Below are 19,439 nucleotides of genomic sequence, written 5' to 3' on the forward strand. Positions count from 1 at the left end.
ATATATATAATGCATAGAAGCTGAACTCTAAATTCATTCAGTGTGCACAAAGTTCTTTTGTAATTCCTCCAGGTTTCACAATTAATGTAAATGAAACCAAACTGAAACTGCTCTCTGATCAGTACAGATTTGGTTTCAAAGTCCTAATCCAAGAGTTAAAAAATATCACTTGCAACAATTATACTTTTCTGTGGCAAATAAATGCTAAGATTCATTTAGCTTCAAAAATGTATTAATTGCGGTCAGTCATCAAGGGAAAAAAAGAACAGCTGAGTTTTAAACAGAGTTAGACAGGATTATCAAATTCTTGCAAGTACTATTTTACTATTTCACATTCCATTATTTCTACTTTTGGGATCACAGTTTAAACACAGCTGGAACAGAAAAGCTCCAAAACAATGAAGTCACATCTTGAAAGGAAACCTGCTTTGTTCATGTCTTACTGTTCCTCTCCCATTTCCCCAAACTACTTCTCTGATTGAATATCTGCTCTCCTGACAAGCTTGCTACTGCAGTTTGTACCACTTACCATGGGCTTATTCGCATTAATGGAATTGGGACACAGGTGAAGAAAACTGTAAGAAGAAGAAAAGATCTTCTTCCCCAAGCATCTGAGAGAGCACCTATTAGGGGAGCACTGAGAAAGGACAAAAAACCCTGTGACAGAAGAAAAGCAATGAATATGTTGTATCTACATTTCCAAGGTTCACTTTAACTACAGTATAAGAAAGCAATAAACTTGAAAATCTGTTTTAAATTAAACACAGAAACTGTAGATAAGGGAAAGTGTTCACAATTTGTTGTACAGTCTAGTTTTCTGTAGTTCTGATGCTTTGTTTCAAATCTATTAAACCTGAGTGAGCATACCTTTTTCAAGATCCATTTGATTGAATATAGGAGTAACACAGACTGCAAAATCTTTAAAATCTCCAAAATGCAGTCTAATTCCACAAAGGAACATTATCTTAGCCTCTATCAACAGACTTAGTGCTAGATTTCAAGCCCAAGTTGCCCTCTAATTTGGACTGTCCTAAGAGAGTTGTGTGCAACGTAATTGCTCTCTGAAACAGATTTCATAGAACGCTTATCTCTTTGCACAACATATTCATTACGTACAGTACATCTGTACAGTTCAAAAACTATGAAGACCATTTAAGCAAGCCTGACAACTTGAAATCATGGGACACTATAATGAGATCCCCATGGCGAAGATCAGACTTACATGTACCATAAAACCAGAAAAATTTGACTAAGGATCAAATACTAGGTCTTCCAGAATTTTATGAAGTCCTAGAATCTAGGCCTTAAATCTGTTCTAATACAGAGGAGAATTAAAATAAGTAAAGGACTTCACAGGTTTGTTAACTGGGGAATAATTCTTCCTAATTAGTACATTCTTCACTTATCAGCCCAACTCTCCTCTAAGTCCAAACATTAGTAAACGCATGGTTCTCTAAGCACCCTAATTAACACACTGAAAGTCTATTCTGGCTAAATTAGCTTACCTCTCTTATTCAAATATAGTCACAAGTTTAACATATGCATACAGACTGCCGTACTAAATAACTGTTCTGCCAAATCCTTACAAACAAATCTGATTTCAATGTTTTCAGTAAGCAGATTGAGAGCAAAATCTGTAAACCCAGACTACCAGATCCTGGGAAATTTAGATGTCCTACTCATTCAAAATTAGTATTTCTGCTCTTTAGAATCAGATTTCAGTGCCATATGATCTAACAYGTTTTGCTGGCACCAAAAACACCTCCAATGTTTCATGAACAAAATTCTAAAGAAAAAAGACAAAGAAGTACAAGCTCACTCTAGTCTTTGATTCTGTTTATTAGACCTGTTAGAGCAATCCAAACATTTATGACATTAATGCACTTTTCTAGAGATATGCTCTGCACAAAACTATGAGGAACCTTCTATTTACTGCTTTTAAATGAAATACACAGTTACACTGCACTTCAAGTGAAAAAAACTTAAAAGAAAACAGGAAGAGGAACACGAACTTTGTTTTTCTTTGAGAACAATGAGAAGACAACTTCCCCTTTCAGTCTGAGATAAACCAACATCCCGAGTGCATTGTGTTCTGGCAATCCACTGTGCAAGACTGCACGACAGTAAGTCTATCCAAAAGATGTCATGTTCTTACAATTAAAAGCAATGCTTTAGATTTGTTACATGATATAAATAATTTGTGGGTGCTATAAATTATCTCAGTCATAAGTTACAGCAAGGGCTTTGCAGCCYTTGCTTTACAACAAAGAAGAGACTTTAGTTATGCTAGAAAAGTTTTGTGGCCACAATTCAGCACAACCACTGTATGAATGCAGTGGTATAAGTAAGATATAAGCTGCCCTGAATATCTTGACTAKAACAGAATGTTCAAAAGTTGATTAAAAAAAGACCAAGCAATAAAACCAACCTGATGAAAATTACCTCTTATGCCACATTTTAAGACAAAATCACATTGTTTAAGTGCTTCAGTTTCTATCTCAATGGTATCATCATAGTTGCATTAATCTACTTCTCATATAAATCATAAAACATTAGGAAACAGACAATAAAAACCTAGCTCCATTCTCAGAAAGACCCTTATCAAGATTACAATAGCTACAAGTGGTACCTATGCAAATGAGAGTAATTTAAGCTTCTGAAAAACATTCCACTTGTTTCAAGATCCTTCCACTTAGCAGTAAATTGAATAAAGCTTAAATTGAGCCCAAAAAAAAAACACTACAGTGAAAAAATGGTTTAAGAATTAACTACATTCTCAGTGTTTTTATGTTCTTATAGAAAATGTGGGTGAGACAAGCTAAAATACAGAGATATTTTACGCAGAATATTTAGGTCAGGTTTAAAAAAATCTTACCTTAACACCTTGAATAAGACCATTCATTAAAAATGTATGATGGGGGAATGTTTCATGTAAGACCTGACAGAGGGAGAAAAAAAAAAACATTACTTGAATCAGGACAGACAAGATAAAATTTATTCAAAGTTTAAATTCGATTTGTAAAACAGGACAGCTTTATGAGGACTTGCTAAAAAAAGTATCCTATCCCCAAACAAAAACTAAAAAAAAAAACCCAAACCCAAAAACCCCAGAACAACCAGAAGAAAAAAGTATCTTCTATTTGTCACCACAAGAAAATGTAAACAGGATTTAATATCAATTTATCAGAGTAAATTCATCTGCTGGCACACACTGTAATGCAGATAGTTGGTTTGGGACACTTGTCTCAAAAAGAGGATCAATGTAAGCAAAAACAATCTCCCTGTGGTACAAATTACAATTTTTTTATAAAGTTAATTCCTTCAGAATGTTGATGCAAACATTTCCAATATTTTGGAGTGAAAATGAGATTCAGCTAACTTATTCTGAACAAGGAAAAAATAGTGCTATATTCAGGACTGAACAAATAGCAGCTACTAAATAGCCATACAAATACTTCTGAATAACAACTAGATGCTTACAAAAACTAGCAAGAGTTCTGAGTGTTTAAATACAGCCACAAATTCAAGTAAGGTGCTTTACCAGTAGTCTTAATTCAAGGGCAAGAATGTTAATCTATGCTAAACAGATTTACCATAAATATGCAAGAGAGTTAAGGGGCTTCACAGGTGCTAGCTAACATGGTGATTAAAAAAAAGTTATTGTGATGTTCAAAGCATGCATGAACATGCTCAAGAACAAAAATTCATATTCAAACAAAATTCACATTCATTTGCTCCTGTTATTTATAGGTAAGCGCCATCAAGAACAAATACTACTTGTATGAGAAAGCTATTACGCTGAAAAAATAGAATACTTCAGCATCACTGAAAAGTATCAGCATTATTTTTCTAGGAAGACTCAGACTATCAAATCTTATGTTTTATAAAAGTTATGGCCCTCATATTAACTACTGGGCAGATAATTCTCCTTATTTATACTCCTTTTCCCTTCTAATGTCATCTTTTGGCTAGATATCTAGAACAATTTTTCACCTGTTAGAACACTGATCTTATTATATGAATTGAGGAGAAAAAAGGGTTCAAATTAGAGATCTAAAAGTAAATATCTTCTAAGTTAGTGAAAAACAAAACAAACAAAAATGGGAAACTCAGGGACTGAAATCTAATTACTGGTGAGCTGTTTTCTAATACTTTTTCCTGAGAGGCAACCACTGCTGAAATTAAGTTCATGGTTTTTGACATTAATTTGTTACTTTATAGACAAGAGAAATGCAAGTTGACAAACTGGTAGAGGGAACTGCTTTACTGAAGTTCTATCAATGGACAAGTATTCAAAAAATATATATATTGAAGACAGAACATATCATTAAGCAATTAATATCGCATATGGTAATTTACTATGGTTTACAAGTCCATAAATAAAAGTAATGTCCATAAGCTTTGGACATAATTATGCTTTGATCAGAATAGCCTTTGTGTGCTTGATAAACACTTTAAATATTTTCTTCTCCAGGTACAGTGTCATRTAACAACATTACTGCTTTGCTAACAGATGTCAAAAGAAGTAAAAAAGCAATTTACAAAATTAACTTTAAATTCTCTCAGCTATCAAAAACACACACAATTTATTTTCATAGTCCACAACTATGTGGACAACTAGTCCATTTTAATCAGATTGAATGTTGACAATGACCTCCAGATTCATGAAAAAAAAAAAAGAAAAAATTAAGTGACCACAAGCTTTGATCAACAGACTAGACACTTCCCTTTCCGTCCTTTCTACCTGACAAACTTGATTGAGCAAAAGAAGGCAGTTGGCAGTTCAAAGGCTGAACCTAGCTCATAAGAAATCTCTACATTGACTTCTAGTACTGCTGCCTGATAAGCCGGCCAATGTAAGCTACCACAAGTACATCACAAGGCAGAAGGGTGCAAAGTATCAAACCAGACCTGAAATTATATAAACCCAACAGCAGCCTTTCAGTGCTTGCAAAGCTGATTACAAATAAAGATGATCATCCTCAACTATGGAATTATTCCAACTGGAGTACACTACTGGGAATTATTAAAGAACCCACTTAACATTTTGTTTCATTGACCTGGTGAGGTTTTAAAGATGTGTCAGAATTCTGGTTTGCACACTTATCCTTTTAAATGAGAAGTGTCAAGCTTGAGCAAGTTGAAATTGAGCACTTTGGTTAAGAAAAAAACAAAGAACAAAAAGGGATAGGAAAGACCACCTARCAAACTTCCCCATATTTTGACAATGGCAAGACAGAATAACAAGACAGACATTTTGTGAGACACCTGCTTCATGGAAACATGCTAACTGCTTATATGAACTTCTTTATTACTAAGCTTTGTAAAAAGTTCAGTGATTGTCTTTTAAAAGGTTAGACAAACACATTTCAAGAGACACATATATTATTTATTTGGAGTTTGGAGAAGGAATGAAATTAACTCTTTTAATCCCACAAAACTTTGCCAGCCATCTACTCAAAGTGCTCTCAGATATCAGCTGATGAAAAACCAGACTAACAGACTTCTTGAGACTGCTCACAGCAGGTCCCATTACAACAAATAAAATCTATGCCTTCAAATGAAATGCTTCATATCCTATTACCAAACACTCAAATTATCTGTCCATCAGGAAAATAACCAGAACAGATTAAATACTTATGAAATCCATTTCTTACATGAACGCCTTTACATTTCACATGGCTGGCAAAACAGTCAGCCCACAGGAGYGTACACAGTTAATGAAGGATAGCATAATTTAATTGTTCCAACTGGAAGATTAATCAAATTATTAAGTCTTGAAAAAGCAAGGATTTCCAGAGATACTTTAATCAATATACTGACGTTACTCTAGGAGGCAAATAAGAGTTAAGGAGTAGTACAACCGAGTTAATTTATTTTTTCCTTATCATCTAGTCTTTCGGCACTCCAAATCTCTGCTGCTAAGACTTCTGGAATTCAGGTTGAGATACACAATAAATATAAAACAAATTAAAACCTAAATCCCTAGGAATTAGCAAATAAACATTTGTCACTATCACCACGATAACAGCAGATARACGATACTTACCGTTAGCATTGGAGTAGTCAGGAGCCCCCAGGCAAAGAATTCTAGAAATATGACCACCACTGCATGGTACACACTTGGCCGACCAATACCTTGTTGCTAAGAAAGAAAAACATATGCAGTRGTTTACCCATCCAGTTCATTACATGTGCAAAAATCTCCTGCAAACATGTTTTGAGCAAAACAGTTTTCAGCATGAACTACTAACCAAGCCCTTGGGACAACAATAAGCCAAACAAGGGAGAGAAACTTGTTTTATATTACAGAACAATTAAAGATCTCTAGGGAATTTAAAAAATTTTGTTCCCTTTGACAGTTCCTGAAGAGATTTATTTGCCCAGACATTGCTCTGTACTGCTCTCACCTCTAACATGCCTTTAAGCTTTCTTCCCCTTGAGCATTCTTCACAACTGTTCCACAACAACGTGACAAGCAGTATACCTCTCCCTGCTACTTCCACAAGTGGCAAGACAGATCCACTTTAATAAGATCACAGCACTATTTCAACAAAACTATGACAATGCACATAATTAGAAGAGCAACAATTTTTGTACTTGAAAATGCCAAAGTATGAGAAAATAAGGAAAATATGACATCTGTACAACAGTTTCCTATTGATTGCTGACCAACTGATTCTATGMTTCTGTCTGCAAACACAGACTACAGGCTGAGGAACCATTCTACTGGTCCAGTAATTCCAGGAAGAATGAGCAAACTATCGAAGTACTCATGATTCAGTGAAAGTGCTGCCATTCAAGATCTAAGGACTTGATCCCAGATGAGAGTAATGAAAACCAATTATTTAGATGAAATAGGCAGAACCCTTGGATAAGGCATAATTAATAGAACTACTACAAGTACTTTCTTTTCTTTTTTTATTCTTCCCAAAAGAGATTGAAGCAGAAGTACKGAACAATTTAATGCCCTTCAGAGCTGTGACAGTAATGGTTGACAAGGGGAGACTGAAAGATGTCATTCCTAGATTTCTGTAAAGCCTTCAATGAGTTCCACATGACACCCTTATCTCCAAACAGGAGACACATGGATTTGAAGAGTGAACTATTCACAGGATAAGGAACTGCTGGATGGATGCAGTCAGAGAGTTGTGGTCAATGGTTCTGTGTCCAGGCAGAAGCTGGAGACAGTGGTGTCCCACAGTATCTTCACTGGTGGCACAGACAGGAGGATTGAGTGCACCCTCAGCAAGTCTGCAGATGACACAAAGCTGAGCAGCACAGCTGACACAACTGAAGGACAGAATGCCATCCAGAGAGACACAGACAAACTTGAGAACTGGGCCCACAAGAATTTCATTAAGTCTGACAAGGTGCTGCACCTGGATCAGTGCAATCCCAGACATGAGCACAGATTGGGAATTGTAGTCAGAAAGCAGCTCTGAGGAGGACTTGGGGGTTCTTGTGGATGACGAGCTGGACATGAGCCAGAAATGTGCACTCACAGCCTAAAAAGCCAACCACATCCCAGGCTGTATTAAAAGGGGAGTGAAAGGAGGGGATTTTTGACCGTCTACTCTGCCCTCCTGAGACCCCACCTGTAGTACTGTGCCCAGCTCTGGAGCCATCAGCACAGGAAGGACACAGACCTGTTACAGTGGGTCCAGGTGAAGCCATGAAGTTATCAGAAAGCTGGAGTAGCCCTCCCATGAAGACAGGCTGGGAGCAGTGGGGTTGTTCTGCCTCCAGGAAGAGAAAAAAGGGCTCCGGGGAGACCTCACTGCGGCCTCTCACTGCTTCAATTCAGGGGTCTTTTAGAAAAGAAGAGTGACTTTTTACACAGGGAGAATGTGATAAGGAGGAATGGTTTTAAATGAAAAGAGGAGAGATTTAGATCAGATATTAAGAAGAAATACTCTAGTCAACAAGTAGTGAGGCACCGGAGCAAGTTGCCCACAGAAGTTGTGGATGTCTCATGCTTGGAAGTGTTAAAGGYGAGATGGCTGGTGCCCTGAGCAATTTATCTAGTGGTTGTAATCTTCTTCACTGATGGAAGGGTTGGAATTAGATGATATGCGAGGTTCCTTCCAATCAAAAGCATTCCATGATTTTTTTTTCATTTCTAACTACCCCTTGGCACAGTAACCGTTTAACATAGTTTTTCTGTTCTAAAATTACTTTTTGCCTTTCCCCTAACAACTATCCTCCAAAGGACTGTTTTTCAGTATTTCCAGCCAATTACACTCCAAGAGCCATTACATTCCAAAGCCATTACACTCCAACAGAAGTGTGCAATTTAATAATGCAGGATTCAGCTGAAGGGGCATTATCCACTAACAAATATCAACCTGACTCATTTCAGTGGAGAGCAGGGCAAGCATGAAACTAAGGATCTTCCACTGAACCCAGAAAAAGTCAAAATAATCTATGATGAAGGCAGAGGCACAGACACCTTTGGTGTTTCTCTCCCTCTCTGTAACTTTGATCCAAATTGCTAGAAATCATATGTTTAGGAAATGTTTGCATTACAAGATTCATTTAAGCTAAAGGTCTGTAGTAAAAGCTTTAAAGAAATTTTTATTGTCTAAACACTAAATGCATTGATCTCTAAGAATTTTCAGATTTGTCAGTTTATCAAAACCTGTAGCATCAGTGTATTCTAGCTAATAAGCTTCAATTTATTTTCTACATTGCAGCTTGCTTCAAAGCATGAAGATATGAAGAAAACAGTTTTCTTTCTCCCGGAAAACAATACGATACCACAGATCAAAGATTATCTCTGTAAGRCTCATAACTTTCAAGCATTATTAACACTTCTCCATAGGTTACCAGGCAGCATTTAATCCCTAAACAGCAAAGATTCCAAAGGCTATGGGGGAAGAAAAATCCTCGTCATATAAGAAGTCTCTAAGTACTTCTATATAAGGCAATAGGATAATAATTTTCTGAATTTTTTTGCCAAGATATACATCAATCAGACTAGCATTTAACACTGATTACACAGAAGTCTGAAGATCCCTTCCACAGCAATTTCCTCTGGAAAAAAAAGCAAATTTCATAGTAGAGAGTAGGTAAGGAACTACCTGAACCTTCTCCGACCTCTACTTTATTTCCCTCACACCTTTATATCACTAAGCAGGTTGCTGAGCCATAAACATCCAGTCTGCATTTAACAAATGTTTCTAATGCCACTAAAGATGAAGTTTTGGAGTGTTTCGGGGTTTTTTTACAATGTTTTTATAACATGCAAATTTGATCTGAGCTTTATATGGTTTAGCAGAAAGATGATGTACACATATTGTCAAAGACATGTATGGAGATTAAAATAGTCTGAAAATAATTTCTGGCAGCATCATGCAGCTTACACATAGCTTAACAAACAAACAAAAAAAAAACCAAAAAAACAAAAAAACCACAACAAAACCAAACCAGAAAACACCATAGCCTTTTAGATTCAAGACATTACCTGGAAAAGTAAAATTCAAATTGTGAAAAGAACATGTAGGTGTCAAAACTAAGACTAGCATCTTCTGCAAAAGGCTGCAACTAAGCCCATGAAGCCAGGAAAATTCACTGACATTATCAAATCGACTGATGCAGATAGTTACTTCTGAATGCTCATCTTTTCCGTAGTTCTCACAAACTCTTATCACAAAAGCTTTCAATTTTTAATTAAGCATCAACTTACTTTTTAATAAAACCAAATAGTGTATGATTGATCACGTACACAGCTTGGTTCACAGTTTACAAAAGGCAACAAAGTTTCAAAATCAAAGAGCTTTCTAAAAACATTTTACACTTGCTTTAGCATGTATCTGGATCAGAAGTACTGGGTGTGGCTCATTTCTGCACTGAGAAAACTCCACGTAACTTACATAAAAAACTTTGCATATACAAAAAATGGCTATAAACTTTGAAACACAAGGATCTTTAGGTTTCTTGAACTAAGCAATATGGGGGCAATCCACTGAATTCCTTATGATTAAAAATACTTCAAAAGGATTTCAGATATAGCACAGATGTAGTCAACATACAGGTTGTTTGCCTCATTCACTGCCCTCAGAACTGGAAGTGTTTATGTTAAAAATTAAATGCCCTCAGGAAAACCTTAAAATCGTTACAGGCATATTTTCTATTCACATGGATCATCTTCATGTGACAGACTTGTGTGGGCTGAGAAACTATGCAAGAACATTGTAATTGCCTTCAAATGCAGCTGTTTGTAAAGGTTTTGTACTTGCACAATCATTAATGAGCAAAACATAAGTAATCTTGAATGCTTAACAAGTTTGAGCCCATCATCGTAAAACCTGAAGTCCTAGAAGTTCTAACAAAACATCTGCTATTTCTCTAGTTTTACACTTTTGCTCCTTCCTTTTCACAACCCAATCCTGAAAAACTCTTTTTTTTCTTCTGCCTTTCTTGGAGTCAGAATAAACCCAAAACTGAATTTGAAGGAAATAGGAAAAACTACTGGGAGACAGTACAAACTTTTTTTTTCAAAGTGAAACAGCTGTTGTACACTAATAAACCCATGAAAGAATGTCCAAATCTTAAACTCATCTGGTAATAATTGCTCATAGAAAAGGAAGGGGGAAATGCAATATAGTATTAGTACTAAATCTTATCTAAGAATATCTTTATCTTAGACACTCTGAAGAACAGCTAGTACAATTCACCCTAACATAGTCCACAGCAATCTTATAGCCAGTCCCAGATCTGCAGAGCAAAGATAGAATTGACAGTATTTATTTATTATCCACATAGTTTGTATTTAACTATTTATCTGTTAATTAAAGTCTATAATGTAATAATTTATATTATTTGAATGACTGAAAAAGCACCTTAGCATCAATGTCAAGCATGCATGTTTATTTCTCTGAAGAAATATGCTTCTTTGAGAACAAAATCACTTCTCACTGTTCAAATCCTTTAATTGTCCAGAGCATCTTTCCAAATTTTTCATATTTTGTTGAGGGCCACACAGTCCTGCTAGGCAAATTAAACAAAAGGTTCGATTGTGAATATATAGCAGGCTTTTTTTTCTCCCATAAGTGTGAGGCAGCAGAGCAAGATATGAGTTTTTTATCCTCGGAGGCTTTGATTCCATATCCAACTGGAAAAGTCCTAGGCAACTTGCTCAGGCCTCACAGCTGATCCTGTCCTGAAGAGAAAGGTATCTCCCTAAAGTACCTTCCATTTGCATAATCCTATTATCTCTCAGGCAGATAACAACCAAACTCAAGCTGAACTTCTGAACCCACAAACCACAGGAACTTGCCTTTGTCCCCCTACACAGTCCTATGGGAAATTCCTTCCCACTAGGCAAAACAGTCTCTCAGAAGAGCCTACTGGTTGCTCATTTTACTTGCAGTGCAGACATATCTTTGCAAAGAGCACTCACTGTCCTATAATATGTAAATCAACATTCAAATGCATTCATATGACTACTCTTTTAATTTTCAAACAGAGGTATCTTGGATCCACCTTAATTCCAACTGTTCACCAAAAATGCTCAATTTGGTGGAACTGGCAAGAAATCAGTGCAAAAATACAAAGAATCCAAGTGAAAGTGCTTTCCAACCTAGTAGAGCATTTTAGGTATGCCGGGTGAACTGCAATATAAATCATAAGTAATTAAGATTATACATTGTCCAAACTTGTATTTCAGTTGCAAAACAAACACATTAAGCAGATCTGGGCTGGAAGATCACTTTCTCAACAGAAAGTTAAGCTAAACCATATTGCACAGGTCTAGAGTATCAGAACCACAATTCATTCAAAATGGAAAAGCCTGTGAAGATTTTGCAAAGAGAAATTGTGCCTTAAAACGTTCCTGGAGTTCTCTAAAGAAAATTCATCCATAAGATAGATCACATTAAGCCTTCTGAAAATTCAGTAAACATACTCAAAAATGCTCACCAAAAGAAACAAAAAAATAAACCAAAAAGCCCTGCTCACACAAAAAAAAAACACACACACACACACACACACACACAAAAAAAACTCCAGGAAAATTTAAAAAAAAAAACCACTGCAATCAGTTCATACAGCACAGCAAGGTTACCAGATAACTCCTATTGCTCTGTCCTAGCACCTATGTTGTTCAACACATTCAGAAGTGAGCTGTAAAAAAGGACAAAAGCAAAGTGATGAAGTTCACTGATGATAAAACCCAAACCACTTTGGAAGAGTTATAGGGCAATGGTAAAGAACAACAAATGTTCATGGAAGCAGTAGAACAAATTAAATGGCAGACTAAAATTAATTAATTTAAGCAATGCAAACAATAATAAACCATTTTAATTCCACATACAGGATGACTATAACACAGGATGTGATCCTGGAAGAAAAAAAAAAGTTCATTGAAAGAAATGAGTCTAGCACTCAGCAGTAGTTAACTACGTATATGTGTTCAAAAGATACACCCTGTCAGGAAAAAGATCATCACTGTATTACTGCACTAACCTGTGATGTGGCTGCGTTGCCACCCCACTGCTTCTGGAATTTTGCCTACTTTTATTAGATCTACATAAAGATCTTCCTCTTATCCCATGACTCCTTAGTTCCGAAGCTTTAAGCAATATGCATGGTTGAATAGTCTATTTTACAGAAGCACAGGAGGCCCACAGAAAGGGGTCTACCATCAAAGGAATGGAGGAATACTGAACCAGCTTCCTCCAAACAACAAAATATCTGCAGAAAGATACAAAGGAGATTCATTGAATTGGAAGTGACATAAAAGAAAAAAAATACTAAAATACAAATAAGTAAGGGGCATTTCACACAATTTATTCCTGAGGTTTAAAATGTCTTGTATATTGTATTTCCTGCTGGGAACACATTCCTGTTTTAAGTTTAGACTGGTTCAAGTTTAAGAAGCAGGAATATTCTAAGGCATGTAAAATATGAAGAAACTTTCTGGTTCAGTCTTCATGGCTGAGGTCACTGAGGTAGGAAGAACAGCCAAGAAAACAAACGCCATATACCCTGCCACATTCTGAATGCTCAGCTTTAGACAGTACTACATTGTGTAACTAAATTACTTCTTACAGAAACAACATATAACCAGCATATTACACTASAGCAAGTTGGAAGCCCAATTATCTGTTCAAAATTTATTCATAAAACATAGAAGTACAACACTGAGATATTCTTCTAAAAAGCACTGGCTTTTCAGTTAATTCATATGCTTCTCCATTGGGCAGATAGTTACTCAAACTCATTTGAACCTCCAGTAGGCTAGGTTTGGATCTTCATAAGCAATAATATAAATACAACTTGATGATTTAAATGTTAATTGCTATAGCCTACAGTACTTCTCTTGGAACACAAAACTGTCCACACTGATAGAACYTGGAGCAACAGTACCACTAGACATGTAATAGCAGAAGTGCCCTCTCAGCATAAATGCAAACTAGAGTGATTTATTTTTAAACAGTGCAGCTAAACATTCCATAACAGTTCAGATTTAGTGTCAATTTAACATGATGGGAAGATTCAGAGTGGCACTGGCAATCTTGAGAAGGCAATATTGTTCATCTTTAATTATTCAGATTTAACAGGAAAAATATCCTGTGTGGGAGAAAGCAGTGCTCCACAAAGGACTAAACACCCAATCTCACAACTGAATAATGTGTTTACTACTAGCAATACAATTTAAATTTTACAAGCAAGGGATTTAAGAAACCAGCTTACTGAATTCATAGCTGTTTCAGTAAAGTCTCATAACATTAAATCATGCTTAGTTTTACTGTGCCGTATTTTTTATGAAGTATAAAAAAGAAAAATGCTAACACTAAGGGCAAGAACATGCAATTCTTTGGGTACATACAGTTGTACTTTACTGTGTAAAATAATTTCAATAAAGGTTGTCAAACTTTCAAGACGTACAGTTCAGAAGGYTTATATCATGTTTCCAAAATACATAAAGGACTTGGGCTTCACAATTGCTGAGGCATTTTATAATGTCCAAGAACATGAAACTATCATGTGATTATTTCTCAAAAAGATACAGAAGTGTGACTTTTCTTCTGAGACCCTATTTGGGATTTTTCCCATAAAAGCACTTTATTTAGACAGTATGAGACTGTTACTTTCCTGAACAGACTCCTTAGTGAGGCATTATTTTACCAATAGTAGGTTGCACAGAAATGAAGTACATGGCGTAAATATTCTGAATGCCATGCTAAGTTTTATCCCCSCAGTGTTCATAATTCAGATGTAACAAGATTGCTCAACAGCTAACAAAGTGACGCACAATATCATTTACCTCATTTTTTGAGACTCGCTGAAATCATGGTAATACAGCCAACAAAAAATTATTTAATTCCACTGGAATTTACTTAAACGTGCTATTGTTCTTAGTAACTCAATTCGTAAGAAGTCATTTGTTCAGCCTCTAAATTTCACCTATTCGATTCAGTGAAACCAATGCATTCAATAAGGTGGWGTTACAGCTAGAACAAAAACCAAAAGTTTCTTAGGCCCAAGCTSGAGGAGTAAAAGGAGAAAGCCTTGCACAAACTGACAGACTTGGTTATCATATCCTTCCACTTTGTTCTACTGATGTGACAAAAGAGTAAAAATAAAAATGAGAAATTAAGACATTCTTCACAGATCAAAGAAGCAGCTAAATCAAAAATTTCACTTCTCCATTTATTTCTTCAACAGCAGTCCAAGCAGCAAGCTTCCCTTTCAAAATGCCAGGGATGCACTCCTACTGGAATAAAAAAGAACTCTACAACTACATATAAAGCTATGATCCAGTGCCTCATATTTTATTGTGAATAAGCTCTTTCAATAAAGTCTAGGCAAGGAGAGTGGTAGCAGTATGACAGCCACGTGAGAATCACGGTGGAGTGCAGGAATTGCAAAAACAAAACAGACTGTTCAGTCAGGAACTGAGCAGACCCTAACGTCATTTAACTGCACTACTGGTATACCAGTGTACAGAAGATAAGGCTAGAACCCTATGCTCCTCTCTTATATGAGATGTTTTAGAAGAACACAAAGTCCTCCACCRGCACACCTAAGAGGGAAGGAACAAAAAATACACTCAGAAAACAAAAACTGAGATCTTTTCATAAAACTAAGAATTTATGYAATTTTGAAGCTAAATTTTCGAACCTATTACAAGAGCATCTATTAAGTACTCAAAAGCAGTTTTTAACACTTAATCCAACTTTACCAAACATTCCATCCATTAAAAAGAACTGACAAAGTGCCTTTGTCAGTTATGGATTTAATTTCCATTTGATCTTTACTTTTCAAAGTTAGAAAAGGAAACCATTTCTTTGAATTTCTCTTTTGTTTTTCTTTAATGTGCTTTCCATTTCCTAGCCTTTGTTCATACATTACAAAATTAAACTGTTTTTCTTCTATATAGTGAGATAAATGCTGTTTCTTTCAATCATCTGAGCTGATTGCTTCTGTTTCTTATACATTAGCTCTCCAAGACTTTTAGAGGTATTTTGGTAATCTGACTTCAGATTTGRTTACTGCATCTTGTATACTGGACTCTTTAATGGGAGCTGCTGCACACAAACATGGAACAGCAACTCTACCACAGAGTAGACACAGTTTGATGTTTACTTCTTGAAGAATGCAACCTCTTTTTTGAATAACCATTTCTAAAAGACAGCTGAAAGACTCAAATACAGAAATGATGCATTACAAGTGTGAAGCAGTCATTTTGGAATTAAATTACATAAAATAAATTACTTGACCTACGAATTCCACAGAAAAACATTTCTCAGTATCTTCCCTGAGTTAATCATCTATTAAAACTACCTTAAAATCTTCATCAAATACAAGTAAGGTAGAAAGAATGTATGCGCATCAAACAGCTGATTTCAAGGAGGTTTTTTTTTAATATTTTTCAGCTCTAGCCATGATATCCCATTAATGTTACACTATTAAYGCTTGGCTAAAAATAATTCTTCACATTGACATCAAACAGCACACTATGTCGTGTCTGATAGCAGAGATGTTTATCTGTGAGAGGACAGGCAACACACAAAGGAGATGCTGGATCCCTCAYACTGCTTTACAACTTTTAGATATGCAATGCTTTCAACATACCCAACTTTGTGAGTAAACTAATATTAAATTATTCAGGTACACATCAACATAAATGTACCCCAAGAAAAGTTATTAAAAACTAGCAATTCATGCTGCAAAAAAAAAATTATGTGATTTCAACTTGTTGAAAGAGATGCAGCAGGGTAGGGCACTGCCTCGTTTTGCACCCGGACCCTTTCAAAAACTGCCAGTGCCAGGATCATCTGTTTTGTTACTTTGCATCTTTTATTCCATCCTGACCTCTGAACTAACTCCCAGTAAAACAGGATGGGTTATATCGCTTCAGCCAGTACCATTCTGCCCGAAACAAGTCACCTGTTCCCACCTACTGTAGAAAGCTCAAGGAATGTGATCTCTGATCTGGTTTTAAGGCACCTTGTGAGCATACTGACGTACTGACGGTAAGGCTTAAACCTTTTTTTTCGATAAGCAATTAGGCAGCGATACCAMATTTACAAACGCAACTTTGCAGCGAGTGCACAGATCACTCATTTCAAGCTCCCTTTTTTGCACAAGGAAATCTCACTGCTTAGTGTGAAGAAACAAAACAGAAAGCACAGCAACTCAAGAARACTGCATACGGCAACTCCATGGGCTCGGTTCAACAAGGAGCACCACCTAAGGCAAACTTAAGTTTTACCGACCTGGCAGATCGGATTCATATATTTTAAAAGAAAAGTTATTTACAGCCACCTGCTCGCAGGTGCGGTTACTCAGGTTACTCCGCCCGGGATAAACTCGTAACGAATGTACCGGAGCTGTCAGGGAAGGGCAGGGCAACTCAGGGCAGGGCCGGCCCGAGGAACCCGCCGCACCCCAGCTTCCACAAGGCACCCAGGGACAGGACGCTCCGAGAAGCGTCTCGGGGGGCAGCTGAGGGGAGCCGGCCCCTCACGGGCGGGGCGGGCGCTGATGCCCACGGGCCGCCCGGCCCGGCCCGCAACGCMCGGCCGCCCTCAGGGCCGGCAGGGTCCGCACGCAGCCGCCGCCGCCTCCGCGGAGCCCCCGCTCGCACCCTGCACTCACCGAGCCACAGCAGCCCGCCGTCAGGCCGACCCTCCTTGCCAGCATGATGCAGCCGCCCCACCTGGCGCCGCCGCCGCCCTCCCGCGACGACGGCGGCGGCGGCGGCGGCTCCTCTTCCTCCTCCTCTTCCTTGTTGGCCGCCCGGGCCCGGGCTGGCGGCGGCTCCGGCTCCGGCTCGGGGCTCATGTCGCTCCCACCATGGCCCCTCCCGGAGCGGCCGGGCCGGGCCGGGGGCGCTGCAGCGGCCGCCTCCGCCGGGCTCACGTGACGCCGGCCCCGCCCCCGTGCGGAGCGCTGCCGCCCCTGAGGCGGGTTCGAACGGCGGCGCGGGGCCAGCTTCCCACCGGGAATAACAGCGTCCCTGAGCATGGAAGGCAGATCTGTGATCATCGAGCCCACCCTACGACCGAACACCACCCTGTCAAATAGACCATGRCGCTAAATGCCACATACAATCTGTCCTTAAACACCTGCAGGGACGGAGACTCCGCCACTTCTCCGGCTAGCCCACTCCAGCATCTAATCACCCTTTCTGTGAAGAAATTCTACATAATGTCCAAACTAAACCTCCCCCGACATAGCTTAAGATTGTGTCCTGTTGCTCTGCCTAGGAAAGAGGCCAYTCCTCTCCCTCATTTCAGGTGGTTGTCGAATCATAAGGTCACCCCAGAGCATCCTTTTGTCCAGGCCATATCCCTCAGCCATTACTCAGCTTAGGTAAGGCTGACGAAGGAGAAGCTATGCAAAACAAAAAAAAAAAAAATAGTTTTACTCAAAAGCAGGGGTTTAGGAACAGCCACCTTAAAAGGATGTTGAAGATAGACCCCAAAGAATCGTAAAATGACTTCCAATAATGGGTGTGATTATGTCGAATAAAGTCCAGGAATTGCGGACAGCTAATGAATATGTAATCAGCATGCATGATAAAATCTCCATCCAGCACTCACACTGGAATGGAGAAAGGATTCCCCAAGTTACCAACATGCTGTAATAAAGTTTTCCAGCTCTAATATTCAGGACTGTATCAGAAATTTCTATCTGGTCAGTTTTGGTATCACTGGGAAACTCCTTGCAGGAGAGTGAGGTGATGGTGCCAAGGTGCCAAGGCTGCTGAGTAAGCTGTGCCTCGTCAGAGCTTCTGATCCATCCCGTCTCATCCCATCCCATCCCATCCTGTCCCGTCCCGTCCCGTCCCGTCCCGTCCCGTCCCGTCCCGTCCCGTCCCGTCCCGTCCCGTCCCATCCCATCCCATCCCATCCCATCCCATCCCATCCCATCCCATCCCATCCCAGGACTCTGTGCATGGCTCTTACTGTCATTTGGAGCGTCCTGTGTGAGAAGAGCTTACAGCCATCAAGAACATAGCCAGTGAACTGTTGCAGGTTGGAGGCTGACATGTCTCATTGTGTGGTCTGCTCTTGGGTCAGATTTTTTTTTTTTTTTTGTTTTTTAAAATATTGGAGAACAGTCATAAATATACAGATTCACGGTTGTGTTATGAGGAACCTAAGAAATGCATGGACTCACCAAGGGGAAACTATGTTTCACTAACCTGATGCTTTCAGTGCTGACATGGCAGATGGATCAATGAGGGGAGAGCAGTGGATGTTGTCTGCCTTGACTTTAGCAAAGCTTTTGACTGTCTCCCATAACATCTTTGTAGGTAAGCTCAAAAAATGTGTGTTAGATGACGGGACAATGGGATGGATCAAGAATTTGCTAAATGGCAGAGCTAAGAGGTTGGTGATCAGCAGAGCAGAATCCAGCTGGAGGCCTGCAGTCAGTGGTTTTCCCCTGGGATCGGTACTGGGATCAGTCTTACCCAATTTGATCAATTTGATTTATTAACAACCTGGATTAGAGGATAGAATGCACCCTCACCAAGTTTGACGATGATGCGAAACTGGAGGGAATGGCACAACTCGAAGTTGTGCTGCCATTCAGCAGGACCTCAAGAGGTTGGAGAGTTGGGTTGAAAGAAATCTGATGGGGTTCAATAAGGGCAAGTGTATGGTCCTGTACCTGGGGAGGAATAATGCCAAGTGCCAGCCCAGGCTGGTGTCTGACCTGCTAGAGAACACCTCTGCAGAAAAGAACTTGTGAGTCTTGGTGGATCACAAGTTAGCTATGACACAACAGTCCTCTTGTGGCCAAGAGAGCCAGTGGTACGCTGGGTGCATCGGGAAGAGTATGGCCAGCAGGTGTTACAATTCARTGGATGGTTACAGCTCTCTGCCCAAATTAACACACAAATGAGACCAAATGCCAGTTCAACTGTACAGGCTTTATTTTACAAAATTGCTTATATAACAAAAAGAGAGAGAGAGGGA

The 19,439-nt window shown here is 38.6% G+C and overlaps 1 protein-coding gene across 1 annotated transcript in view; it reads right to left on the bottom strand.

The window, feature by feature from the left end:
• Positions 1-17,362, bottom strand: part of MFSD14B (major facilitator superfamily domain containing 14B) — a 29,545-nt gene extending 12,183 nt beyond the window's left edge. The window contains exons 1-4 of the mRNA XM_057384697.1: positions 17,110-17,362; positions 6,050-6,145; positions 2,876-2,938; positions 530-657 (exon numbers count right to left, since the gene is read on the bottom strand). Coding sequence (XP_057240680.1) covers positions 530-657; positions 2,876-2,938; positions 6,050-6,145; positions 17,110-17,295 — 473 coding nt within the window. The 5' untranslated portion in view covers positions 17,296-17,362. The remainder of the gene's footprint in view (positions 1-529; positions 658-2,875; positions 2,939-6,049; positions 6,146-17,109) is intronic.
• Positions 17,363-19,439: the final 2,077 nt, after the last annotated feature.

Source organism: Malurus melanocephalus, unplaced genomic scaffold (genome assembly GCF_030028575.1).
Source record: "Malurus melanocephalus ecotype Western Australia unplaced genomic scaffold, MMel_1.1 scaffold_15, whole genome shotgun sequence".
Lineage (NCBI taxonomy): Eukaryota > Metazoa > Chordata > Aves > Passeriformes > Maluridae > Malurus > Malurus melanocephalus.